The 27,418-nt window shown below is 39.6% G+C and overlaps 2 protein-coding genes across 14 annotated transcripts in view; one reads left to right on the top strand and one right to left on the bottom strand.

Moving 5' to 3' along the window:
- tmtc3 (transmembrane O-mannosyltransferase targeting cadherins 3) overlaps positions 1-1,304 on the bottom strand; it is a 46,180-nt gene extending 44,876 nt beyond the window's left edge. The window contains exon 1 of one of the 2 annotated variants that reach the window (XM_081607627.1): positions 1,180-1,304. The gene's annotated coding sequence lies outside the window, so the exon portion shown is untranslated. Of the gene's footprint in view, positions 1-880; positions 1,043-1,179 lie in introns of those variants that run through there. The other variant, XM_081607626.1, reaches the window with a different exon arrangement.
- Positions 1,057-27,418, top strand: part of cep290 (centrosomal protein 290) — a 78,810-nt gene continuing 52,448 nt past the window's right edge. For 3 of the 12 annotated variants that reach the window (XM_081607613.1, XM_081607623.1, XM_081607625.1), the window contains exons 1-18: positions 1,282-1,706; positions 5,283-5,360; positions 5,583-5,652; positions 5,741-5,787; positions 15,967-16,101; positions 16,474-16,527; positions 16,679-16,699; positions 17,789-17,935; positions 18,128-18,310; positions 18,599-18,688; positions 20,269-20,391; positions 22,642-22,662; positions 22,801-22,924; positions 24,915-25,087; positions 25,464-25,626; positions 25,742-25,842; positions 25,931-25,997; positions 27,094-27,206. In XM_081607613.1, the coding sequence (XP_081463739.1) occupies positions 1,599-1,706; positions 5,283-5,360; positions 5,583-5,652; positions 5,741-5,787; positions 15,967-16,101; positions 16,474-16,527; positions 16,679-16,699; positions 17,789-17,935; positions 18,128-18,310; positions 18,599-18,688; positions 20,269-20,391; positions 22,642-22,662; positions 22,801-22,924; positions 24,915-25,087; positions 25,464-25,626; positions 25,742-25,842; positions 25,931-25,997; positions 27,094-27,206 (1,818 nt within the window). In that variant the 5' untranslated portion in view covers positions 1,282-1,598. Of the gene's footprint in view, positions 1,208-1,281; positions 1,707-5,282; positions 5,361-5,582; positions 5,653-5,740; positions 5,788-6,416; positions 7,866-8,087; positions 8,162-9,127; positions 9,227-15,717; positions 15,878-15,966; positions 16,102-16,473; positions 16,528-16,678; positions 16,700-17,788; positions 17,936-18,127; positions 18,311-18,598; positions 18,689-20,268; positions 20,392-22,641; positions 22,663-22,800; positions 22,925-24,914; positions 25,088-25,463; positions 25,627-25,741; positions 25,843-25,930; positions 25,998-27,093; positions 27,207-27,418 lie in introns of those variants that run through there. The other 9 variants (XM_081607618.1, XM_081607614.1, XM_081607619.1 and 6 more) reach the window with 9 other exon arrangements.

Genomic DNA, 27,418 nt, shown 5'->3' on the forward strand with positions numbered 1-27,418 from the left:
TCTGACTAAACTAAACTTTTTACAAACATAAACACAAGTGTATAGGAGGTAATTAATAACACATATTTAATATGCAAGCAATACCAAACCATAAGGAAACTCTATGTATCTTGATTCTAGGATTGTGGCAGCATGTTCTATGAAGACTATTGCTCATATTTTTATTTTTGGTTTGAGCCATTGTTTTTTCTGACAATTATTTGGATGTTGTGGAGCTAGGGGGATTTTTGCATTTACTATTTTTTTAAACTTTAGAACAGTTGCAATGACGCGTAACTGTGGTTAAAAAAAAAGAAAAGAAAAGAAAAATACATTGTTTTTACAACCAGATGAAGATGCTTACCATCTTAAAAGCTTACATGATACCTTAACTATGTTTCCAAATCTCAAAGTTGCCTACATGTCACCTCGGAGACAATATTTACTGTGAAATCTTGTCTCTGTTTCCTGGATATTGACACATTAGCATGTCAGAAGTACAGTATTTCATCTTACTAATGTTGCTATTTGCTATGATCTTAGAGGATTATATTGTTAAAAAGACGAACAGATATACTACATCTCAGTGTCGAGAACTTGTAGGGAAATTAAATCTTTCGTGTAAACAGTAATCAAACCACAACTGTGCTGTCAAACCCATCAAACTAGCAGACACTTTAGGTCACTCATTAACAGCACGCGTTGCTTAATTAAACGAGAAATGACGCTGTCATTATTTTTTGAAAGACGTGACACCACAAAGTGTAGAGTATTGTGAAAATGTCAGGTTCGCTAATGTCCCGTTGCGTTAGCAACTTTAGCGGGCAATGCTAATTAGGTTGCTACTACTCTTAAAAAAGACTGGAAATGGTGGAAGTGTAATAGTTTAGTTCTGCCTTACCGAGGAAATGCAAGAGCAGAGACACGAGCTTCAGTCAAACTTATCATAAAAATTCAGGACGGTACAGAAGACTCGGAGTTTTACAATATTTCATTTATACCAACTAGCTTAAACGCACCGCAGCTATCCCTTCCGGTGCAGAGGTGAGCGCGCAAGTTAAACATTAGCCCTGCTAGAGGGGGAAAAGGAGTCAGTGGCTTGTTTGAAGTTTTAAAGCATCCGCGCGACCAGAACCGCATTAAAATGCCTTGATCTGTTTTAACGTTACACGCTCGCGCTGTCCACGAGGTTGCGCTTACTTTTTTTTCTTTCCTCCAAAGGCTCACGGTTCGTGTTTGTTTTATTTTCTCGTAGCTGTTGTGTGAGTCGTAACCTAGCAGCAGCAGCAGCCAGAGCTTTACAACATGGACCTTTCAAGATAAATGTTTGCTGCTACTCTACCCTACCTGTGTACCTCAGGTTTGCTTCTGTCAAGTCTGACATGACCTACTGAATTCAACTAAATGTTTTGAATACGTCTTTAAATCAAGGCTTTGAAATACAATTCCTGTACGGTTCATTCATAACAATGAGAAGAGTTGTTTTTTGTTTCCCTATAATGCCACTGAAAACCGTAATAATGTGTTATTGACGATATAATCAAATGGAGGCGCTCTGACGCAGTAAGCTTACTAACTACATTAATTAACCGAATCTTTAAAAACATCCCTTGTTCAAAATGCCGCCGTCTGGTCTCATATGGGATAAAGTGTCGAAAATTGATCCAAAGACTCTTGATGAATGTGAAAAAGACGAACTGGATGAAGTCTTTCGCATTTTTGTTGCGGTAATTATTTATGGTTTATATTTTACATATTGACATGTTCAGTGTTCTCTACCTTTTTGATTTTAAAACGCATGCTTGAGGAATGAAAGCACTGAAAAATATGTCCTCGCAGTTTTCCTCTGTTTTTGTCCGTTTGTCACACTTAAATGTTTCAGATCACCAAGCAGCGCAAATTAAAAATAAGCTTTTAAATTATAGTTCTGATTAATAAGGGTGAAAGCAATCTAATAATATAACCTGGCTCCTTCTAAAAAGGTTATTCCCTCCTAGTCCTAATTGCTTATGCCATTTAATTCAGAAGCACCTGTTTTCTGAAATGAAATGAAATTTTGTCTCATCTCAGATCATCTAAGTATCTTCAGAGGGTTGTGGATCTGATTCTGTGGGTAGGGAGGATCTCTGGTAACAATCCGTCTCACAACAAATCCTGAGATGCCTCTGTCTAAAGTCTTGCTGTATGACACTCGCATGACTGTCATGACATTTTAACATCTCAATTTCCAGACAGCAGAAACAATATGATGACACCATTAGTTGTTGGCAAGCACTGCTAATCCACTTTGCTTTTGTCGCTGGTCATAACTCGGTTATTAGAGATTTTAAGATGCTAATCAGCTGCTACCGGTTGTAGAATAATAAAAAAAAGAAGATTTTGTTGCCACAGTTGCGTATCATGACTGTCGGAAAGTTTTTTTTAAAAATGAGGGCAATGTTTACAAACCAAAAAGTTTTCCAAGAAAACTATGTCACCCTTGGCAACAACTGCCATCAATTGTTTGTGAAGCTCAGCAATGAGTCATTTGTATCGCTATGGAGGTATTTTGGCTCTCTCTTCTTTGTCGCATTGTTTTATTTTATTTACATTGAAGAGTTTTTGAGCATTAACTATCTTGTTTAAGGTCATTCCAAAGCACCTCAATTTGATTTTTGTCCAGACTTTGAGTAGGCTATTCCAGAAGTTTCCATTCCTTTGTGCATTTAGGGATAGACTTGTTGCTAAGCTTTGGATCACTGTCTAAACCTAAATATGGTTGGGCTGATGATCACAGACTGATGCATATTTTTCAAGACTGTCTGGTAGAGAACAGAATTCATGCTTCCATCAGTAATGGAAAGCCCTCCAGGTCCTGAAGTAGCAAAGAAGTTCCTGACCATCACACTGAATGAATGAATTCGGAATAATGCTCTTTTGCTGATGTGTTGTTCTAGTTTTAGAGCAGATATAATGGAATGCACTACTCCCACAAAGTTCTGCCTTTTTTTGTTCATTACGCAGAACAGTTTCCCCAGCATCTTTGGGTTCCTCTAGGTGGGGTTTTTTCTGGTAAATATGAGAGACCTTTGTCTTCGCTTTGGTCAAGATTGTTTTTTCAGCTTGGAAAGACTGATAGATTTCAATTACTTATTTCTCATTTGTTCCTGTTTTTCCTTAGACTGAGGCATTATGTGTTGTTTTTCTGAGATGTCTTGGCCTCCTTCGTGTTGTCAGATAGGTTCTATAGATGCAATAAACTGATTTGACAGATTTAACAGTAATCACATATAAGTGTGTCTGGTGAAGTTAAACTCTTCTATTCCAGGAAAGTTGACAGTTAATTCCTGACTTTAAGGAATGGTGTTTTTTCACATAAGGCCAGAATGGTTTTATCTTAAAATTTCTGTAGTGGTCTGAAACATTTAAGTTTAACAAAAAACAGTAAAGTGTGAGGGACAAAATATTTTCATCTATATAACTTGTGAATTGAATTCATGCACAGACCAGGTATAACATTGTGACAACTGATGAGTGAAGTAACGGCAGTTATGTCTTCATCATAAACCCTGCTTATGGGATAAACTGGGCAGCAAGTGAACTTTTTTTCCCCACACTTTGTGTTACAAAGTGGATAAATGGGCAAGTGTAACAATTTGAGCGTATGATGAAAGCCAAAAGACAATGACTTAGCCAGAGTTGAGGACTGTTTTGGTCCATGGTGGTCAAATCAAATCATCATCACGTTAATATATCCAGTAGAGTAAATGTATCGAAAGGTTTTCACACAATATTAAAACTCTCTGGTTGTTTGATAGATTCTTCACTTCCACTGACGCCAACGCATGATGTAGATTCTAGCAAAGTTGACAGGGGATTAGGGTAAATCATAACTAATGTAATCAATGCAGTAGAGTGTTTAACTGTAAAATCTGTAAGACATGCCTTCCTAAAGCCTTATAGGCTCTGTTGATCTCTATCAAAATAGGTTAAAAGAAGGAATGGTAGTGAATGGACAGAGTCATGGCTAATCCAGGGTCATGATTCACCTAGAGAGCAAGGGCTGGTCTGTGTGGTCCAGTCTGGTAGACAACGATTCAAAAGACAACACTGATATGCAACAATTGAATAGACGGTACTGATATCCAATGGTTTGATATAAAACAGTCTGACAGACAACGTGCCAATAGACAACAATCTATCTATATGCCCTCGCTTTTACCTGACCACCTCCACCAATCCAAAAATGGCCAAGGAGCTTTGGCCATAGGGGAATATTAAGAAAAAAATGTATGTCTTAGCGTTATTCCCTCATCAAAAGCTTACTTAGGGTGTTGCTTTGGCGCATTCATGCATTTTTGATAAATCCTTGACTTTCCTGTGGTAGTATACAACACGCCTCCTATTTACCCTAAGCTCCTCTTTGGAGCTTCATTCCCCAGCCGAGCTCCTACCCAACAGAGCACCCTTCCCTCGTGCCTCCCCCACACAGCTCTTTCAGACTAGCAGTAGCAGCAATTGGCAAAGAACTGGAGCTACCGTTGTACCGAGCTCATTATACCAGCTACTCCCAATTCAACACTCTGAAATTGGTTGTAATCGGCATCATGAAGAAGCATTGTTGTGATGACATGCGGAAGGGGTGTTGCCTAAAAGAGTAGGAGCTTCTTCTTAAAGAGACAGAGGAAATTTCAGGGCACCTTTCTTTACATTTATTTTTAATATGTACATTTTCATAATATCTGGGGATAATATAGTTTTTGCTATAAACAAAGGCATATATAGAAAATACATAATACCCCCGTTAGAAACTAATGCTCTTCTGCTATTTTTCCCAATGTTGGGGATTTTATGGTGTGGTGAATCATGTTTCCTTAAAGAAATCTGGCCAGGGCAGTGTTATGGTTCTGACTATATTCCTCTGCGAAATCTTGTGTTGACACATATCACCCACAGGTATGGTCATAATGTTATGCCTGATTGAGTTTGAGTGACAGATGGTGCATGTATATCAAGTTGTCTTGATTTTGTTATATATATATATATATAGCCTATGTATAGTTAATGGATGGTTCTTACATTTGACTCAGCAGCTCAACATCTGCTGAAGTCCTCACTCAGCAATAAAATCTGAGTATCGTTACTGAGCTTTGATAAGTCGAAGGAAAAAAATGTCTATGCAGCTATAACCTTCTACATACATATATTTCTGTTTTCACCTCTCGCCGTTTTCGACTGCGAGAGATGTACTTCCTCAATGTTATTATTAGATTAGCGAATGCACTGTTGAAAATCTTTCCGACTAAATCATGTTTTCCATGCAGACAAAAGAATGGGAGGTGAAGGATAAAGCCACGGAGAACATTATCCGCGTCCTCCGAGTGGGTCAGGCCCTGCTAAAGGTGTCGGGTTTTGTTGTTTCTACACTCTGCTCTCTCCTGTGCACATCTGCTTGCAAGCTCACGGGAGTGATTTATTTTTGACGAAGGAAGAACATTTCATATGTAGTTTATAGCGCCGCGATGGTTGTCAGGGCATATGGTGCTCGCTTGTGATGTTACACAGACGTGATGTATGTTGGTTGGTTTGAGCTCTTCAATCTCGTCTCTGTCTCCACCTGTTAGATGAAAGAGCGCGAGGTTAAGCTCCATGAAAGCTTCATCGACGACATCGGTGTAGAACACGTCAAAACCGGTTCGTAAGCACATGCCGTTTGATGGAAAAACACATTTTTTTTAATGAAAATAGCATGTTTATAGTGTTCTCTTTTTTTCTCTTCTAGAAAACGAACTTCGTGCAAAAGTGTCCAGGCTGGAACAAGAGCGCAAGGTAAGGCTGTGGAGCAATTCTGTATTTCAGGCAGGGATGCACGATATTTGGGTATTAACATCACGTATATGTCGATGTTAGTCACATTTTAACATATCTGTATTAGGGTTGCAACTAACGATTATTTGATTAGTCAAATATTCTTACTATTAGTCGATTTAAAAATTGGCACATTTTGCAGATTTTTTATTAGACAACTTAAGTTTAATGCAGGGGCGGATCTAGAAAAATATTTATGGGGTGGCAAGAGGGGGGCAGGGATTTTTTCAGGGGTGGCAGCATATGCCAGTATATATTTTTCAGGGGTGGCAGCATATGCCAGTATATATATATGTGTGATTCATTGAGTTATGTCCAGAAAACCATTTTATTCCAATGCAGGACGAGCAGAAATCTATCACAAAAATATTTATCAGACATATTAAATACGGCTTAAAATAAAGAGGAGAAAACTGATGTTTGATAAATTCTCCATGACACAAATCTATAAACAATTTTGTTTCTGTTAGTTCTGTCAAGATGCAAGAAGGGGCAAATTTCTCATATTGGTTAATCGTTTTATTTTAAATATGCTGTAGGAGCCGTAGTTTGATGATTAGTTCAGTTTTTGTCGCTTGTTTAACTTTTAGGAATTGCAGCGGCTGCAGACAGCGCGGCACAATAAAGGTACAATAAAGCTGATAAACAGGTGAAGAACCAAACACCACTTCTATTCTGCCTTTTCCCGTTCTGTGTGTCGGCTGTACGCTGACCCGTTGCCATGACAACCAATAGACAACAGCTCAACAAGCAGATAGAGCAGAGATTACCGATCAGGGGAATCAACACCAAAAAACAAACATTTCCCACACAAAAAAGTATCAAAAACACCAAAACAGAACATTTAGTCTGCTGCATTATGCTGTCAGGCTTGATGTCTATATTGTGATTATTATTAAGTTTTCGCCTGAGGACAGTGGCTGTTTAAATCAGCTAATCAACATTAGCTGATTTAAACAGCTGCTCTACTGATGACTTGGTGTGCAGGTTGACCTGTTTTAGTGCTAACGGAACCAAAACACACCGAACTGCGCAGCACATGTTAAGGTTATCAAAGTCAATGGAAAGCTAGCAACAGTTAGGCTAGCATAACTGACCCACTGCTCACTTGTTCAATGTTTTCTTTAAGTTAAACCTTTTTCCTCATGTTTTCTTTAAGTTAAAACTTTTTCCTCACCTGTTAAATCTGTAGCCCTTGTTATCTAATTCATAGGGTTGAATTAACCGCTAAATATTGCGTCCATTTTTCAGATTCTTTGCGTGACTGTGGTGATTTCCTGACCACCCATTTTGTTGACTCAATGGACAGCAATGGCGCATATGTGGAGCACGATAAGTCACGTAATGTCCAGTCCAGTAATTTATATCCATCCAAATCAATGCTGCTGTCTCGCGCTAAGTCCTACTCTCACACTATGGAGTGAAAATAGTCTCAAAATATCTGTGCGTGTGTAAAAAGATTGGTGCGTGTGTAAAAAGATTATTGCATGTGTAAAATGATTTGTGCATGTGTAACAGGATTTGTGCGTGTGTAAGAAGATTTGTGTGTGTGTAAAAATATCTGTTTTTGTGTAATAAAACAAATCTTCTCCTACGCCTATACATGTTGAAAAAGTACACACAAATCACCTGGTACACACACACAAAACTGCATTTACACACAGATCCGGTTACGAGTGTACAACTATTTTTGAGACTCATTTCACGCTTCAGGGAAGCGCCCAGATTTGTGTGTAGTTGATGCGTTTACATGCTAGTGAAAGCTGGGACATCTAAGTTTTACTCTGAGTCTAGTCCTCTGATGTTTCTCACTGTGCTTGTGCCGAAGTGGCAAATACGTTAGTTCGGTGGAAAATGGTAGCAGCACTTCCTTACAATATCCTAAAATTATTTATAGACATATTGTGCATTTTTGAGCGGTACAGGAGACTAAGTGGTCTGAAAAAGGACCACTGGGTGGCGGAATGGTTCGCTGGCCGGAAAAATAGTCAGGCAAACCCAGAACCAAGACGGAGCGTCCCGGTGGTCTGTCCTCTGAAGTAAGTAGGAGCTAAACCTGCAGACATTGTACTCTGATCATAATGAGACATGGAGTAATTATAAATGATTTTAGATTACGTTTTATATGTCTGGTATTTTGATACTCTGCCCTCTTCATATGTTTCAAGTTTTATGATGCCGAAGTCGACAAGCATCTTCAGGAGATTATGGCAGTCATGGATATTGGTCACCATCACTGAAACTGTATTTTGTTTCTTCAGCAGTAATGAAGGTAGATCTGGACCTGAGGAACATCATTTGCTGCTAGACTTTATTCACCAGAACAAAAAGAAAGGTCTTTCATTTATGTCGACTTCTCAACATACTTAAAGATTTAGTCTAATGTTCACACATAGGCCTGTCACAATAATCAATAAATCAATTAATCGGATGATAAATTAAAACAAACTCAATCATTTCCATTGGCATGATTTATTGTTTCTCTTTTTTTCTCTCTTTCTACCAAAAACTAGATGATTAAAGTCTTCAGTTTGGTGCTTTGGTCTTGATTAGACCTTATTTTGAAAAGCAAGTTTATTTAAAAAGACTACAAAATTCATTAGTTTTATTTATTCTGGATATTAAAAATGTCTTCCAGTTCCAGTGTTAAATGTTCATTAGAATTTGAGAATGTGTTCTTGCATTATTATTTCGTCATTACCATTATATAACTTAAAAAATGGTCTCAAAAGAACTATATTATCGTTTGTTGAGAACTTTGGAACAATTTATCATACAGTAAAATGTTTCATGGTGACAGACCTATTCACACATCCTCCAGAATCTTCAGATTAAACTGTTTGTGTCTGGACCCCATTTCATTGACCCTTAAAGAAATATATACCTCGTCTGCAAACCAGGACAAACCTGCTGTTCCTGTTTGTCTTCATTTCAAGTTGATTAATGTAGATGGTAAAATATATTCAGATGATTTCGATTTTCACAAGCAGTAAATTTCTTTCTCAATTGATATTTTGACACAATTGACAGCTAATAAACACATATTTAAGAAAATAAATATTTTATGCATTTATTTAAAGCACCACTGCAAAAATAGCCTTCACAGCAAAACATCTAATGTAAAACATTTGATCAACATAAAAAGAAAAATTTCTACATACATTGTGATGATTCAAGTAATTTTCAGGTTCAGTAATGTTCTGTCACTGTCAGGTCTGTCAGTGCATCAGCTGTTCAGGAAAATCAACATAATTTCTTTCTAACACTAACTGTCTATTTGTACTTTTCTCTGCATCTTCAGACAATCTGCAGCAGCTGAGATTCTGGGAGGTTCAACGCCAAAACCTGAAGCTTCAAACTGAGCCGTCGACTGGACCAAGACACCTTTCAAACAACTACAGTAATTAATCTGATGTTATGGTGTTTCCTTAATCTGTACAGTCTGACTTGGCCTTATTTGAATACACAGCTTTATGGTGTTTTCTTTTGTAAATTGATTATGGTCAATATTTTAACATCCATGTAAGTTTTAAGACATTTCATTGTTAACTTTAGATAGCTGTGAAACCACCCATGTTAATCTGAACCTATTTTGTTAAAGATTCAACAGATTTGTTGCATTCATAAATATTTAATCTGTCCTTTGTGTGCAGTGAAATGAACGTTAAAGTTAATTCAGGAAACACTTATCTTCTTCTTTCTGCAGTATAAATCGAATGATGCCTCTATTAAAATCATATAAAATCATATATTTGTGACATCAAACTTTTTTTCTGTCATAAAGCAGTGGTCAAACTATGGCTAAATGTTTGTAATTTACTTTCAACAAATGGAAACCAAAATGGTATTAAAGTAAAGACTCTATGAATACTGCTCATCTACCTCAATAGAGGTAAAGTTTCCACTGTATGCAAGTAAATGTGATTACAATTGAGTGAAAATTGTTCAGATGGGCTTTAACTCTAGTTCATAAGTGTTGCTGTCCTCCAACCTTTAGATGTCTCTTCTTTAACACACCTGAGTAAAATCATGAGGTCAGAGGTCATTAGCAAGACTCTGGAGAACTTGACTGTCCTAAGCAGCCATTTGATTCAGATGTATTGAACCAGGACATATCTAAATGTTGCAGGACACTAGACATCGATGCCTGGATCTGAGGATCCTATTAGAGGATCAGTGTGTTCCTGCAGCAGCTCCATCGGATCAGAAGGTAGATGAGATCTGAAAGATCCTGATCCTCCAGAAAGTGAAATAACACCAGACCTGATCAATCAGCCATTTAGTACTGTGTAGAGCAGGGGTGCCCAATACGTCGATCGCGATCGACCGGTCGATCACGGATGGTTTTGTGTCGATCTCGGCAGATGACAATCTTAACGGTGGGTGGGAACGTAGATCGACCGGTAAATCGAGAGCTTCGCTTTTTGGCTCAGCTCTCTCTTCACCACGACGGACCGGTACAACGCCCGCTTCACGGCAGATGCTGCCCCAATCCGCCTTTCGATCTCCCGCTCCCTTCTTCCCTCATTCGTGAACAAGATCCCCAGATACTTAAACTCCTCCACTTGAGGCAGTTTAAGTATCAAAAAAAAGAAAAAAAAAGGCGACTCAAAGACCGACTGACGAGCAGAGCAGGAGTTTAAATTAGGCAGTGGTTCGTAACCTTTTTTGAGGTACTGAACCCACCAGTTTCATATGCGCATTCACCAAACCCTTCTTATCCCCCCCGACACACAAAATACTTTGCGGTATTCTGATTTAGGAATGTAATTATATTAGTTGTGTTACCACCCCCACGCCACTAGAGGCAGTAGCAAACCCGAAAAGATGTGACTAAGGAGCAGATTTAGAAGTACACCGAAAGCTACAGAATTTGGTAAAAACGTGAGTTTTGCTGAAGTAAATAAAGACACAAGTTCAAATCCATGCTGAGAGTGGAACTCCTTCAATCAGGGCTCCTCCGCAGCTCTGATTGGCTAAGCAATGTAACGTGATCCTCTGAGTGGCAAAGCAATCTAACGTGATCCTCTGAGTGGCAAAGCAATCTAACGTGATCCTCTGCAGCAAGTGATGGCAAAGCGGGGCGTCATCACGACTGTACACAAGTGTGTCTTCATCTCCGTGGCAGAGGCTCGGAATCCCAGGGGTTCGATCGAACCCAGGTTAAGAACCACTGGTTTAAGGGGATCCTCCTCACTGACAGTTCAAAATAGATCCAGCAGATGGCTTAGAGACAGTTTCTAAATGTGACTGATGTGTGTCAAACTTCTGGAAAAATACTTACTCTATAAAACACTTGTACTAATTTGTTTGTTTATGGGTATTGTCATAGGTAAAATCTTTGATTTTTACATGTATGTATGAGTTTTAACTGATTTTACCCCTGAAGATACCGTGGCTTTTGAAAGCATATGTGGACTGGACTTGGAAACGTGCCCTGGGGACGCAGATGAAGACCAAAGTGACATGGACGCTTCTGCCAACCTTGTCAGTGGCACTTCAGGTGTCTTGACAAGTTTGGCAACTTTTACTGATGAAGATCCTGTGGCTTTGGAAAGCCTCTGTGGACTCCACTTGGAAACTTGTCCAGGGGACGCAGACACTGATGTTTGTACAAGTGCTGATGCTCCCCTTGACAAAATGGACCTGGCCGTTGAAACGAGCTGTGACGGCCAGGAAGATGCAATAAATTTTGAACAAGTCTATGAGGATCCATTGGTAGAAGAAGCTTCTTCTGTTGATGGAAACTCAGAAGACAGAGTTCAAAATTACGCAGACCATTTTGAAGGCATGGACGCTGCAGATATGGACGTTGCCTCTAAGGAAATCCCTTCTTCTAACACAACTGCTGATAATGTTGTGGCACATTTTGAAGAAGTTTCTGAGCATTCTTCAGAAAAACAATCATCTTCAGAAATTCTCACAGAAGATGACATTGAATTCTTCAAAAATTATTACAGGAGGGTTATTTCCTCTAGGAGATCATCCATCCTGGGATATTTAAATCTGGAGAATTACGTGCCACCTTTAGAGAGAATTTCTGAGTGTTCTACATCAGATGAAATGTATTCAGAAGAAAGCAAGCTCAGAACATGATGTTCAAATTGAGCCACAACATCATGAAAGCAGTGATGTTGAAGAAGTGGATGTTTCCTTTAAGGAAGTCCCTTCTGAAAGCAGAAATGCCGGAAATTTTAGGTCACGAGTTTCCAAGTGGCTTCGCCAGCAGGGCCGTAGGTTGGCAAATCTCCTACCAAGGAGAAAAAGCTAACAAGCACCAGTTCACATTGGACACCTTTTTTGGAGTTGTTGGAGGGGTGCTGGAGAGTGTCCCTCCAAGAGACTTCTTTGTTCTGCTGGGGGATTTCAACACTCACATGGGCAATCACAGTGAGACCTGGAGGCTTGTGGTTGAGAGGATTGGCCACCCTGATCTAAACCTGAGTAGTGTACTGTTATGGGACTTCTGTGCTCATCAAGGACTGTCCATAATGTACACCTTGTTCAAGCATAAGGATGTTCATATGTGCTCGTAGCACCAGGACACCCTGGCCACAGTTCTATGGTAGACTTTGTTGTTTCCCATCTGATCTGTGGCTGTATGTCTTGGACTCTTGGGTGAAGACAGGCAGAGCTGTCCACTGACCACTCCCTTGTTGGAAGTTGACTGATGATGGGGGAGGATGCCATTCAAACCATAGAGGCCCAAAAGTGTTGTGAGGATCCTGGCAGAGTCATCTGTGAAACAGAGCTTCAAAATTCACCTCTGGAAGAACTTTGACCACATTTTGGAGGAAGTGGATAGAACATCGCCCCCACAGAGTCGTTCCCCAACTCCATTGTCAATGCGGCTTATCTGTGATGTGGCCACAACATTTTCTGTGCCTGTTTTGGGGACAACCCTAAAATCAGCTCGTAGGCACCAGAAGGGAGGGATGCTCTCAAGCCAAAGACAAAGAACTATCAGATCTTTTTGGACTGACACCCTGGAAGCAGCTGATGGATACTGGCAGTCCAACTGGCATGCAGTTCGGGTGGTCGCTAAGGAAGAAACTCGGGTGTAGAAGAAGTTCCCAGAGCCCATGGAGAATGACTTGGACAGATCGTCATAAATTGCGGTTGTAGGTCATGAGGTTGACATAGTGGACCCATGACAAAAACACAAAATCCAGGCAGCACAGGTGAACATAGGCAAGGAGCTCAGATGCTGGTAGCAACTGGTTAACAGGACAAAGACAATGTGACACAAAATGATGATGGTATTGACAAGGACCCGATATGGAGAAACAGACACGGTTTGGGTTAAATACACCAGGGAGTAATCAAGAGGAAACAAGAGACAGCTTGAGACAACTAACGGATAGATGATTGGACAAACTCCCACGCACGTGACCTTTACGACCGATCCAACTCCCACTGAAACGAGCTCGACTTACTGCTGGCAATCCGGACCAGACTCTGACACCGGTCAGAGTCAGGGAACCTGACAGCGTCTATCAAGGGGCCTGGTACCCCATATTCCCAGAGGACCCCCCCCATAGGACTCGCCGAGGGACGCGGTTGAACGCCTTCTCCAAGTTCACAAAACATATGTAGACCTGTTTGCCGAACTCCCACGCACCCTCCAGGACCCTGCTAAGGGTGTAGAGCTGGTCCAGTGTTCCACGGCCAGGACGTAAACCACACTGCTCTTCCTGAATCCAAGGTTTGACTTTCCAATGGACCCTCCTCTCCAGGACCCTGAATCTGAATACACCTTGCCAGGGAGGCTTAAGAGTGTGACCCCTCTGTAATTGGAGCACATCCTTCTGTCCCCCTTTTTGAACAGGGGGATCACCTCCCCAGTCAGCCAATCCAGGGGAACTGCCAATATGTGATATTGCAAAGTCCCATCAGCCAACACAACCCGACAACATCCAGAGCCTTAAGGAACTCCGGGCGGATCTCATCCACCCCCGGGGCCCTGCCACCGAGGGGCTTTTTGACTACCTCAGTGACCTCGTCTCAAGAGACTGGAGAGCCCGACCCAGAGTCCCCAGGCTCAGCTTTCTCAATGGAAGGCATGTTGGTGGGATTGAGGAGGTCTTCAAAGTATCCGGCCCACAATGTCCTGAGTCGAGGTCAGCAGCACACCATCCTCACTATAAACAGTGTTGGTGTTATACTGCTTCCCCAGTGCAGTGCAGTACCAATATTGTTTATAGTGGGGAGGGTGTGCTGCTGACCTCAACTTGGGAAATTGTGGGCCGGAGGCCAGGATACTTCGAAGACCTCCTCAATCCCACCAATATGCCTTCCACTGAGGAAGCTGAGCCTGGAGACTCTGGGTCGGGATCTCCAATCTCTTGGGACGAGGTCAACGAGGTGATCAAGAAGCTCCTCGGTGGCATGGCTCCGGGGGTGGATGAGATTCAGAGCAAAACTCAGATGTCCCAGCTTTTACTAGCATGTAAATGTATCATCTACACACAAATCTGGGAGCTTCCCCGAAGCGTGAAATGAGTCTCAAAAATAGTTGTACACTCGTAACCGGATATGTGTGTAAATGCAGTTTTGTGTGTGTGTACCAGGTGATTTGTGTCTACTTTGTCAACATGTATACGCGTAGGAGAAAATTTGTTTTATTTTTAAGTTTTACAAATCGAGTATTACACACACACAAATCTTTTTACACACGCACAAATCTTTTTACACACGCACAAATCATTTTACACACGCACAAATCCTTTTACGCATGCACAAATCATTTTACGCACGCACAAATCATTTTACACACGCACAAATCATTTTTACACACGCACAGATATTTTGAGTCTATTTTCACTCCATATCGCACTTCCTGCTACTCAGCAGTAGGTGTCAGGTTACATTGGGTTACATTCAATGTTGTCGGAAAAAAGATTCTTGCGCTTAATGTCTGATTTCCCATAACTATTTGTTGAATTTATAGTCGCCAGCTGGGGTGGCAACAGGGGTGGCAAGGCTCTCAGTTGCCACCCCATGTCACCCCAGTAGATTCGTCCCTGGTTTAATGTATTCACTATTAGAAATACATTAAAATTAAGCAAATACATTCCTGTTTTAAATAATAAAATAAATATTTTAGTGAGCATTTGATTATTTGTACATGTGAAATGCTCAGCCTTTTCTGCTTGACTTAACATCAATACAGTGTGGGGCTAATCTGTTGACTCTTATTTTGATTAACCGATTAATATTTGCATAGTAATGTGCTTAATAAGACATTAGCTTTTTATAGAATTTCGACTGAATGAAGCTTAACTATTGCACTTGTTTTTTTAATAATCTTAATGCAAAATGTATGTATTTTTTGTATATTACACAGCTCTTTTAGCAAATTATCTTTTTGTATATTTTTTGAGTCTGCATATTTCAGTTAAAGAATACTAAATTATCTAACGATTATTTCAAATATCAATTCATCACAATTAATCTGATTAATTGTTTTCAGCCCTAATCAGCATTGGTCCGATAAGTAAAAATTTGTCTCGACTCTCGAGGCAATTCTTTTTAGAATGTTTTCCCCTTTTTTTTATGAAGTTTCTGTCTCTTTAACTCATTTCTGTTCAATTTCACAATGAAGAATTAACTGGTTGCTCTATTCAGGGAAACACATCAGAGTTTGTGGTTTTTAATGTGACAAAATGTAAACAGCCAAAGGGGTGTGAATACTTATAGATGGCACTGTTGACCCCTCTGCCGTGGGTCTGACCTGAAACCACTTTTTCTGCCTCTTCACTTCCGCAGTCAAGGCCAAACCTTTCAGCCAATCACAGAATGTAATCTTGGCTACACCAGGATTGGTTGTTGTGATCACTGCAGGAGAGAACCTAAGAAGATTACCTGCTAATTCCATGCACAGTCTTAGCACTTACTTCTTGTTTTGAATGAACTGAAACTGAGTTACTATAAAAAAAAAAATTGGCTTTAGGAGAATCCCACTGTTTGTTTTTGCAAAGAAATTAATCCTTGTTTGAGGACTTTTAACAATCACAGCTGAGCCTCACGTTGGCTCTGTACACAGAAGAAGGTGATGAGAGACTAAGGTGGGGGTTGTTTTTTCTTCTTATTCTTATTCTTATTCTTCTCTCTGTCTCGTTTCCGATCCATACGGCTCAGCAGCTCGGCACCGGGCCAGACAGCCGCTTTCTTAGGGATGAGATTCGGCAGCTCGAGGCCCAGCTGGAGCAACGGGAGAAGGAATTGACCCAGTTAAGGAAAGACATGAGCAAGGAGAAGAAAACAAATGAAGAGGTATGAGTGTGCCACCCACAGTACCTGCACGTTTTACACCACCACAGGAGTCTTTGGGTAACCTTCCTGTTTAGTTTCCATACAGAATGTTTTGGTTTGTCTTTAAAAAAATACTACAGAGATTATTAGTGAACCTTATGTTCTGGTAAATTCCAATAACAAAGGATTAAATCTTTAGAAAAAACACGTTGTATTGCAAATCTTAATTTCCTCTTTCACGTAATCAGAAAAGTCATTGTTTGCTTTAAGCTTTTAGGCACCACACACTGAATACTTCTCATATTAGATATAGTCTTGCTAGCTAAGCTAACTGTGTTGAATTATGTGATAGAAATGTATCTGCAGATTTTGTTATGCGTTTCCTTTTAATAGCTGATTGTGCGACTGGAGGAGGCTGAGGACGAAGTGAAAAAGTTCAAAAGAGAGGTATGCAACCGCTGGGAAGACATCAGCTCCATCTTTCCCTTTCATTCTCCTCTGTCCTCACCTGGTCTCACCTGCCCTCATTTCTGCCCGATTTCAAATCTTCTTCATTTTTTCTATTCTTTCTTTTGTCTCTTTCTCTTCCATTGGACAGTTAAAAAAATCTAAGAAGAAGGTAAGAAATGTAGGAACTGTAGTGATGTAAAATTAGATCACATTTAAGAATGGAGAATTTGATTCTGTTACACACTTTACAACATAAGAGCCCATTCTGGGTCTGTTAATGTAGCAGAAGTGTTCAGTTCAAAAATACTCTTATTCATTGTTGTTACTCATATCATCCAAGCATCTTCAAACAGTCATTCGCTGTATGACAGTCTCAGGACTTCAATGACATGCTAACCGGACAGTTTTCGGGGAGTAAAAACGATATTCACACCATGGCAAATACTGCTAATCCAACTCATTTGCTTTTGCCACTTTTTTTATTATTATTATTATTATTATTATTTTTAATTTACACCAAATTTTAAAATTTTAAATCTGTGTGGCCGTTGAACTTTGGGATTTGGGATCGTAGTCCATTTGTGCTTTGAAGATGCCAATCAACTGCTCCCAGTTGCAAAAACAACATATTATTTCCACGGTGACGTGGATTTTTACTCTTCGGAATTGTCAAAAACAATTGACTTTTGTTTTTGACAATTGTTCCCAACACCAGAGGGAACAATTGTCCAAACATGCAATGATTTGTACAAAAGAATTCTGACCAAAAGAATGGTTTGTTCTGAATTGGTCTGCAAAAGACCAAATCAGAACAAATTCAACATAGCTCCTCTAACATGGTGCTAATATGAAAGACATAATTCTAAAACGGTTCCTATTAAAGATGTACCCAATATAGTCAATGTTCTATCATTGGTTTTTGTCAGTCTTTTAACAATCGATAAAATACACAGCTGTATTGTAAAGCACTTTGAAATGCCTTGTTGCTGAAAGGTGCTATACAAATAAAATTTGATTGATTGACAGTTAAAGTAATACGCCTCACAGATGGCAAAAAAACATATGATAGATTAGTTGTGATCACGTATCTTTTTCAAACACCTTGATGTTCGTATCTAAATTGCCCTCACGTTCTGTGACTGACAATGGCTGAAAAGTCCAAAACAATTTTCTAAAAAGAAAACAGTAGCTTCGACCATTTTTTATCTGGTCGTTGTTCTTCCTGAAAGCTGTTCCTGCCTTTCTTGTGCCGTGGCAGAACGAGCAGCTCCAGCAGGATGTGGAGTTCTACCGTGGACAGCTGGAGCAGAAGGAGCCGCTCACCTCCAGAGACGATGGCGCAGAGACTCAGAGGAAGCTCAGCCTGGCCAACCGCCAGCTCTACCAGTGCCTGGACGACCTGCAGGTTCATGGAAACCACACTTACTAAATGAGATAAATTAGCATATCTCACTGATTTTTTTATATTTTTTAAAATAAATCATCTTTTACAACTCCTTCTTTTATGGCTGTAAGCTCTTAACGTGCGCAACATGTGTTAAAAGTCGATATATTCATTCATTGTACTAATTTATTGTTGTTATTTTGCATCCAACAGCGAGCAGAGGATGAAAACGCACACCTGAAGACACAGAACGTGCAGCTGCAGAGGAGCCTGGAGGAGTCTGTGAAAGAGATGGAGAAGATGACAGATGAGTACAACAAGATGAAGATCGTTGTGCAGCAGACTGACTCAATTATGGACCAGCTCAGGAAAGAAAGGGATCACACGAAGCTTCAAGTAAAAGCCTGCTCTCGTTCCACTGCTGCGTGTGTGTGTGTGGTTTTTTTTTTATGTCCGTGTTTTGATCCCACCCTGAATCGGTGGGTGGTTTGAAAATATGTTTCCATGCTGAGATGAGTTACGTGGTATCATTTATCATTCTTTTAAAAGGTCAAAGAGTGTGAGTAATATTATCAAAGAAAAGCTGCTGTGTTAGATCTGTCCTGTTTGTTTTGAAGTAGATAATCTAATATTTCAGTGCACCAAACTTAAGCAGGGCTTTGTGTGTTTTTTTTTTACATGCAGGTTAGAGAGCTAACAGAAAAGATTCAAAGCATGACTGAAGAGAATGACCCAATCATGGCAGCTGTCAATGCCAAAGTAGAGGAGTGGAAGGTGAGTGGCAAATATAGGCAATAATGTCAAGGCTCATTCTTCTTTATCTTTTGTTTTTGGACAGATATTTCTAACAAAGTTGACTCTACAGAAACCCTTACATTGCCTTTGGAGAAACATTTTGACTACATTAAGTCACACGGCTGTGTCAGAGGTTTACATTCTCTCATCATGGGGTATGAGTGTCATTCATTTTGGGCTTTTGATGTTTTATTCAAACCATTCTTTTCCCCCAGACTGATGTGTTAATACCGCAGTGATTTTTAAAAACTGGATGCAGAAGTGGCTTATCCGTATTGGATGTTCTCTAATGCACACATATTAGTCGGATTATTCTAAATAAATCCAGTTAAAGGGGCAGTATTATGTGTTTTCCTGGCACATAGTGCCGTTTTATAGCATAAACGAGTAACTGTTAACTTCAGTTGTTATAAACATGCTTTATATACTAAAAATTACGTAAAAGAAATGTCACTTCCTAATTTAATGTCTTGAAATTGACCCTCTGTTTCTTTAGAAACTGTACCTTCATGAAGTCATCACAGCTTGGCTCCTCTATTAACCTTTTAACAACGTTTCTTATCAGTGTTTCACTGAGAAGAAGATCCTATAATGAGCTCAGCAGGTCTGCAAGGTGTTTGCTAATTGCTGCTGGCTAGTTTGAAGGAGCTGAGTTGGGGATGCGTGGGAGAGGGGTGCGCTGTAATGCAGAATCTTGGAAACTGCTTCTCTGAGGAGGAGCTTTGTCCTCGAAGTCGGAGCTAGGTCCAACCAGGCGTTTTGCATAACTGAATGGTTGCCATGGGAAATTCAATGATTTCTCAAACATGCATGAAAGAATCAAAGCAATAATCCAGGTTTGCTTTTGAATAGGGAATAACATTGTAGTATGATGTAAAGCTCATAAAAGGCAGTTTTACATAAAACTGCCCCTTTAAACCCAAAATTAGTCCTAAGCCTTCTGGTTGTCTTGTCCCTGGGAGTACAGTAAGAAAATTTATACCAGAAAAAAAAGCCTAAAATGACCCTGGATGTGTAGTTCTTAGGCTAGCTCACAGTCAATATTATCCTTGTGTTTTATGTGTTTTAATACTGACCCTGCTTTACCTGAGCATATGCAGCCAATAACACAGCAACTTGTGGTTACTAGATAAACACGTCAGTACATTGTTCCACTTAAACAGATAGAAAAAGTCTTGAACCACTAGCCTGTGAGGGTGCAGTCTCTCTAGTCTGCTTGATTTATAACAAACAAGCAAGTCAGCTGTGGTTTAGTGAAATCCCTCCACCACCAGATCTATGGAAGCACAGAAAAAACGACGGACACTTGTAAGTAAGTCAAATGAAATGAAAAAAATCAGCGTGATTTATTGGCTGTTTTGAACAAAGTTGCTTTCTTTGTATTTGCCTTACTTTAGAGTTTTCAAGAGACATACTGAGTGTAAAAATGTACAAATAGTTTTGTTTTTTTTTAATAAAAGTGCCTATTTTCTGTTTTTTGTGATTTTATTGTATTTTGTTCTCTTATCTGAGTAAACATTAGCCTGTTACACTGGTGACAAGATGTTTTCCTCACACAGAAAGTGCTGTCTGGGAAGGATGAGGAAATTTTGGTGTACCAGCAGATGATCCGTGAGCTGAGGGAAAAACTGCGCTCTGCCCAGCTGGACTTGGACAAAAGCAACATAATTGCCCTCCAACAGGTGTGTGCAAAAATAGCAAGCAGATGAGTCAAACTTCTTCATTTATAATTATATTCTGCTTCTCCCAATGTGGCGCCTTTAACAGTGTGCCAGAAGATAGTTCTTTAAAACAGTTCACATTTTGTTAGAGCTGCTTGAAAATGGTAAGATATATAGAATTGTATCTAGATTATTCTTAATAAAATTAAAAATGTTTTTTCTCAGCATTTATCATATTTGGCACTAACAATTGGCTGCCATACATTCCGTAAAAAGTTTGAAAGTAAAGGTAAAAGCATTTCTGTAAACTAGCGCAATGCTCACATCAAATTGCATGGTTGCCTTGTACACAATAAAGAGAGAACTCCAAAAAAAATGTGTAAATTGATAACAGTGACAAGTTGCAGCTTTCAAAAACTATCCTTCACTTGTATCACTGTTCTGTCATATGAACCAACTCTTCCTAGTAGGCATCAGAGGTACAACAACAGAAGCGGTTTTATCACAAAGGAGTAGTTCAACCATTTTAAATTGATGATGCGTTCCATTTGTAGTCGACACCGGAAAATAACGAATTCCCAGTCTAAAAATCAACTGGGGCACCCTCCGAAGTCAAACTTCTCACTGGGATAATGTGAGGAACCCCGACTTGTAAGACCAACTTCGCATTTCAATATGGGCGCTCCTCACATCAGCAGTAGTAAACATGTTTATTTTACATGTAAATCAATGTTACAGATAGCGCCTGCCACTCTAAACTGAATAAATAAAAAATGGTGTTTGCTCACGGAAAGTTGAAACGATATTCGTCAGACTGAGTGTCTCTGGGCGTCGCCATGTTGAAATCCCAACTCCTCTGACTATTTTAACTGGAATGCTGCTACTTTGTCAAACCCAACTCTGAGTTCCGACTTCGGAGGTACCGTATTTTCCGCACTATAAGGCGCACCTTCAATGAATGACCTATTTTTAAACTTTTTCCATATATAAGTCGCATAGAATAGACGCTACAGTAGAGGCTGGAGTTACGTTATGCATCCACTAGATGAAGCTGCACTAAAGGATGAATGTCTAAAGCCACTTTGTTTACATAAAGAATGTCAACAAAACAGTCCGACTCGGGTCGGCGAGGAGAGCCTTCCGCGACTGGGCCGGGGCGTGGCCGGACGATGGTCACCCTTCTCTGTTCGCGCACAGCATGTTCGTGGAGAATGTGGTGCTAAATGACCTGCAGACGACCTGATTCTAGACGGTCGGTAGGTAGATAGGTCAGTCAAACTTTATTAACAAATCAGCGTTCTGACAACTATCCCATCATGCACCGCGCGCTTCTTCTTTTACGGGCGAAAATGAAGTTGGTGGCTGCTTACCATAGTTGCTAGACCTGTTGTAGCTCAATATTGGTCCATATATAAGGCGCACCGGATTATAAGGCACACTGTCGGCTTTTGAGGAAATTGAAGGTTTTTAGGTGCGCCTTATAGTGCGGAAAATACAGTAACTGAAACGCAGGGCTAGGTTCTGATTCTGATTTATAAACAACACATGCTCAGAACATCTCAGGAGAACCCCCATTCAGAAATTTGACCTGTCTCTTAAAGTTTTATTTCTCACTGGATCCACCTTTTGTTCCGGCACCTTTTTTTTTTAAGATGGTGACCTTGGTATGACCTTCAACAAAAGTATACAGTAAAAACACAAAAAATTATTTACATATATTATTGGTGCACCAATAAATTGGGCCAGATTTCCTTGATTTTGGGTGATCAACAATCTGACATGTATAACGGCTTATGCTCTGATATTTTCTACCTACAGAAAGGTCTGAACATCAGTCTACTGTGACAGAAGTTTGACTGACAAACCTGACCTAAAAGTCACATCTGGACATGTTGAGTTAACAATAGCCACCCCACTGTTAGCAACTTAGTGAGTTTGTTGCTCTATTTACTATTTAGACAAAAAAATTACAGTATTGGTCAAAATTGAAGTTGGCAGTTTAAGTGTTTTAAAATAATTGATCAACCAGAAAACTGCAATCGGAGCGCCTCAAGTAGTATATATAAAATATGTAGAATTAGGTGGTTATAAGATGTCGGGTAGGTTTGCTATGGAAAGCTTTGTGTTTGTGCACGTCGGCTTGTTCCACCCACATGCCATTTTCCAGTTTTTGTCTTCTTTTCTTGTTTTGCCTGCATCATTAGCTCTTTTTCATCTTTTTATTCTCATCCACCTGTCCTCCCTTCTTTCTCTGTCGCTGCTCTGGCCCAGGTCATATACGAACTCTGTGGTGTAAGTTCCATCCGTCACGTGTCCCTGCTTGTTTTTGTCTTAGAAGTTGCCTCATAGCGCCCGCAAGGCTAGTTACAACCCTGTTTAGTCCATCATGGAGCTGTCATTATTCAGAAATGTCTGCAAATGTCCACACAGGCCGTCCAGGAGCGAGATAATCAGATCAAGATGCTGAGCGAGCAGGTGGAGCAGTACACAGGAGAGATGGAAAAGCACGCTCAGCTCATAGAGGAGCTGAAGATGTCCACAAACAAAGACAGAGGTGTGTGGGTCTGTGTTTAAACTGACCAATCAAATGTCTCGTTTTAGTTGTTGGCTTCAAGACTTCAGTTAGAAACAAAAATGTTATTCATGAGATTTTTATGTTACGAGATAAAAGAATTATAGTCAAAAAGTTGCTGCTTGAAAAGTATTGTTTTTTTTAGCTTGTGGACAAAAATATTCATAAAAAGCATTTTTACTTTCTATTAGGAATGACAGTGATAGATGTGATAAGTTACAGGCCACTAGTTTGGTTTCACGGTTCGCCACGCCAGTTTAGCCTTGCCGCTCTGATTGGTGTTCTTGTCACGCTAAGTTAGCTGCCTTCAGCTGAGAGATTTCTAAATGTTTAAAAAACCAGATGTTTCCTTCAGAAAGCGGTACGGACCAAAACACAGCTGACAAGGCAGAATGTGGGTCAAAACCCTCATCGGCTGGGAGAGGGGCGGAGGCAAATGGATGCTAATGCTCCTGTGCTTGTAGAGTCTATATGTTGGAACTATTAGCAAAAATATGAACTTTACAAAGTGAAAACATCACTCACAAACCTGATAATACTTCCATTGCCAAATGGTAAAAGAAATTTGCCTTATAAAGGTGATTGTTAGTGTAATAAAAAAAATAAAGTGAAGTGCAGGCTTTTACTAAATGGAAGTGTACAGTTGTAGTTTGGTCACTGGCATAAATGTCATTTTAACTTTTGACATCTGAGGATTTGTTTGAACTGACATGGTTATAAAATATTCAGTTTATTTAAAAACCAAAACTATGTGAACGAGTTGGATTTACCTACAGATTTTCTCTAATCTCCACAGGCTTGCAAACATTCACACTAATCTCTGGATTGATTGTACTTAATGTTCCAGCTTATGAACATATAGCTAGTGACCATATATTGAATGCAACGTTTAGTTTTTGTTGTGTTTTTTTGCCGGCATAAAAAAGATTTGCCTGATAGAATTTATTGAATTTGCTGCTACCCATGATAAGAAAGTCATCATGGGGAGCAGTGAAGAGTAAAGGTGAAGATTAAAGGATGAGGATTGCGGCTATACAAAAGTTGGAAAGTTTTTCTGAACACAAACAGTTTCCAGGACTATGAGGTTAAGCAAACTGTACATAAATTAAGTCCAGGACTTTTAACACATTAACTTTGATTTATTGATTGCAAAGATTTTAATGCATTAAACATTTTAACACGGGAATCCTTGATTTCATGCTTTTCTTGTATGTCGCTAAATCTTATGCCGAAAAGCAACATCCACAAACAACAACGATGGACAATGAGGCCTCTTCTCTTAGTCCACTGTGGGTTAATTTTTCCATCAAAATATGGTCTGGTTGGACAGTGGAAAGGACTATTGTAGTGTGCTAAAAGGAGTTAGCTTTAGTGAAGCTATTCAAGCCTAAAATGGCATCTTAATGCTAAACATGTTGCAACACCACAGACGTCTCCAACGCTAATGTTAGCACCCAGAGTCCACATTTCTAAAGAAAACACTTGAAAACTGAATGGATATAACACCACTTTGCACCTTCCTGATGGTTGAAAAGCCTAAATATCAGATTAAAAACATTAATATCTTTGCTGTTGAGCTGATATGTCTATTTATTCAAGAATTTAGCAGCAGAAAGGTATTTTGGAAATGAAAATGTTGCCTAATTAGTTGACTAATTTCAACTAACTAATTACAAACCAACCCTTCCAACCCCATTAAGGGACAAGGGTGCAAGAAAATGGATGGATGGATGGATAATTACAAACCCTACAATTAACAATTAATTAAAATTTTTAAATTGAGTTCCATCACTAGTTTATAAATATTATTGTAGAAGCATTCCAATCTGAAAAGGGAACAGTTAAAAACATCTTTAAAAGCCGCAATTCTAACAATCAGACTTCTGATGGGCTTATGTGAACTTATTACTAACTTGGATTTTTAACAGTGTTTGACTGGTAAATGTAATTTAATAACATATTTCTGCATCAGGTGCTCCTTCGACGTTACAGCAGAGGAAGATGGAGGAGCTGCAGTCTAAACTGAAAGCAGCGGAGGCCAGAGCGATAGAAGCAGAGCGGGCCTTCAGGCAGGCAGAATCGCATGCTGAGGAAAAAGACAAAGCCTTTATTGAGGCGTCAAATCGCCTGAGCCAGTACGAGTCTGTAAGTCCACAAATACCTTTTTTTTGTTCCTGCCTTTGTTTTTGGCCTCAGCTTCCGAGACTTGTTTTTATCCAAATCAAATTAACTGACTCCTAATTTTTTAGAAATAAGGCCTGTGATTTTTCTTTTTCACCATCCTTTAAATAGGGATGTTAAAATGCCTATGTGACTGTGGCGTGATTAACATGCTTTTTGAGTCCACAAGCGTACTGTTTGGGGTTTTTTTTCACCAAAGCTAATCTCACCCTGACTCCCAGCCCCTCTCTCTCCTCCCCCCCAAAACAGAAGGAAATAAACAAAAGTGAGACAAGATGAGCTTTTTTTTTTTTTTTTTTTTTGACGGACAACAAATCACAGTGCTGTTTCTGTACGGCAGGGCACTTACGGCTTGGAAGCAGCCATTGCCGAGATCAAAGAGTGTAACAATCAAATTAGAATGAGAGATCGTGAGGCAGAGGCCATGACCAAAGAGATCAACCAGCTCGAGCTGAGAATCAATGACCTCATGGATGAAAACGAGGAGTTCCGGGAAAAACTGGGTCAGAGTTTTTAAAAACACTACTGTTTTCTATCTGTTTAGACAACGCTGGCTCATGTGAGGCGGGGAAATTTCTAACAGTTCTTTCTTTGGTGGGATTTTCCGGTTGCGAGCAGGTCTGGAGCCGAAGCAGGAAGTGGATCTGACAGAATTCAGGCGCGCCAGGGACCTCAGGCAGCGCCAGTACAGAGCCGAAAACCAAGTTCTTGCCAAAGAGGTAAGGCTGCGTTCAAAGGAGATTAGACTGTTGCTGTTAGAAGTGCTGGAGTGGCCTCATGTCAACACGCTGCTTAATTTCTTTTCAGATTGAGCGACTGGAAGAAGAGCGGCTGGAACTGAAGAAACAAATCAGGCGCTTGGTGAAAGAAAAAGGTGAAAGGCCTGATTTAAATAGTCCAAAGCATTTCCTACTAGGCCTGTCGCAATAAATCAATTAATTGCGTGATAAATTAAAACCAGCGCAATAATTTCCATTTGCACAATTTGTTACTTTCTCTTTTCTCTCTCTCTTTCTACCAAAAACTGGATGACAAAAATCTTCAGTTGGGTTGGTCTGAACCAGCCCCTTTTATTTGAAGGACAGTTCTGCTTACAAAGACTTCATACTTAATTTAGACATATTTTTTGTACATTTTTTTGTAAAGTGCAAAAAATATATAATTTGAGAGGAAATCTAAGCAAAGTTGTTTTTGTTTTTAGAGTTGAGATACTGCATTACAAAATTAAATAAGATTTCAAGAGATAATCTGAAACTAAAATATCAATCTCATCACAGTAGAATCGATTCGATTACAGATTTGGTATCGGTATTATCAATATTTTGGATCGATCAATATGTATTAGTTCATTAAATTGATTGCCATTTGTTAACTTCAGTGCTTTTGAGAACCAGCAACAGGCTATAAAATAAGTCTAAAAGTAGCTTTGGCCTCATTTTGAAAAAATGTGCTCCCTTTTATCACTTTTCTTTTGGGATACAGAGCTCCAAAACACAAGAAAATACACAGAATAAAACGTGATTCTGCACTGTTTTCACATTAACATTCCATACGCCGTGCAGCATCCCCTTGAACTCTTTCATATCTTGTCATATTACAACCACAAGCTTCAATAAACTTTTATTGGAATTTCATGTGGTAGAACACAAAGGTCATGCATAACTGCAACATGGAAAGGAAAGTATGGATGGTTGTTTGACGAGTTTAAAAAAAATATATATGAAAGTTTGATGTCCGTGGTGGTGATGTGGACATTTTATGGCAACTTTCAGTTCATAGGAAGCTGCAGCTGAATCCTGTGTGGGAAGGTTACGAGTTCTGAGTAAAATCAGAAAACACAAAACTTAATCTCTAGGAAAAACAGGAAAAGTGAAGATGCAGTCATCTAATCTTGAGAAGAAGTTTGCTACAACTGCTTAAAATTTTCATTTTGACTCTTAAACCACTTAACATTTGTTCCTGGTGATCAGCTGTGCCTGCTGGAGTCCCACAGTCAAGTCTGCAGCTGGAGGAAGATGTCTGGTCCAGCAGAAAAGAAGAGGCACAAGGAAGAATCTACACTGATGACGAGATAAGACAAAAGGTAAAATCCATTACTTTTTTTTTCCTATAGCAAAATATGTCTGGTTAAAAAATAGATTTGTTCACTTATGTTCATATTTCAGCGCCTAATCATTCAGAAGTACGTTCTCAGCTCCCACCTGAATCAGTTCTTGCTTTTTTGTCATTTGTCGTCCAAAGTTAATCCGCCTCGCATTAGTAGAATGCCTGGAATCTGTTTTTTTGTCTCTACAT

Source organism: Poecilia reticulata, chromosome 6 (genome assembly GCF_904066995.2).
Source record: "Poecilia reticulata chromosome 6, P_reticulata-male-v2, whole genome shotgun sequence".
Taxonomy (NCBI): Eukaryota; Metazoa; Chordata; class Actinopteri; order Cyprinodontiformes; family Poeciliidae; genus Poecilia; species Poecilia reticulata.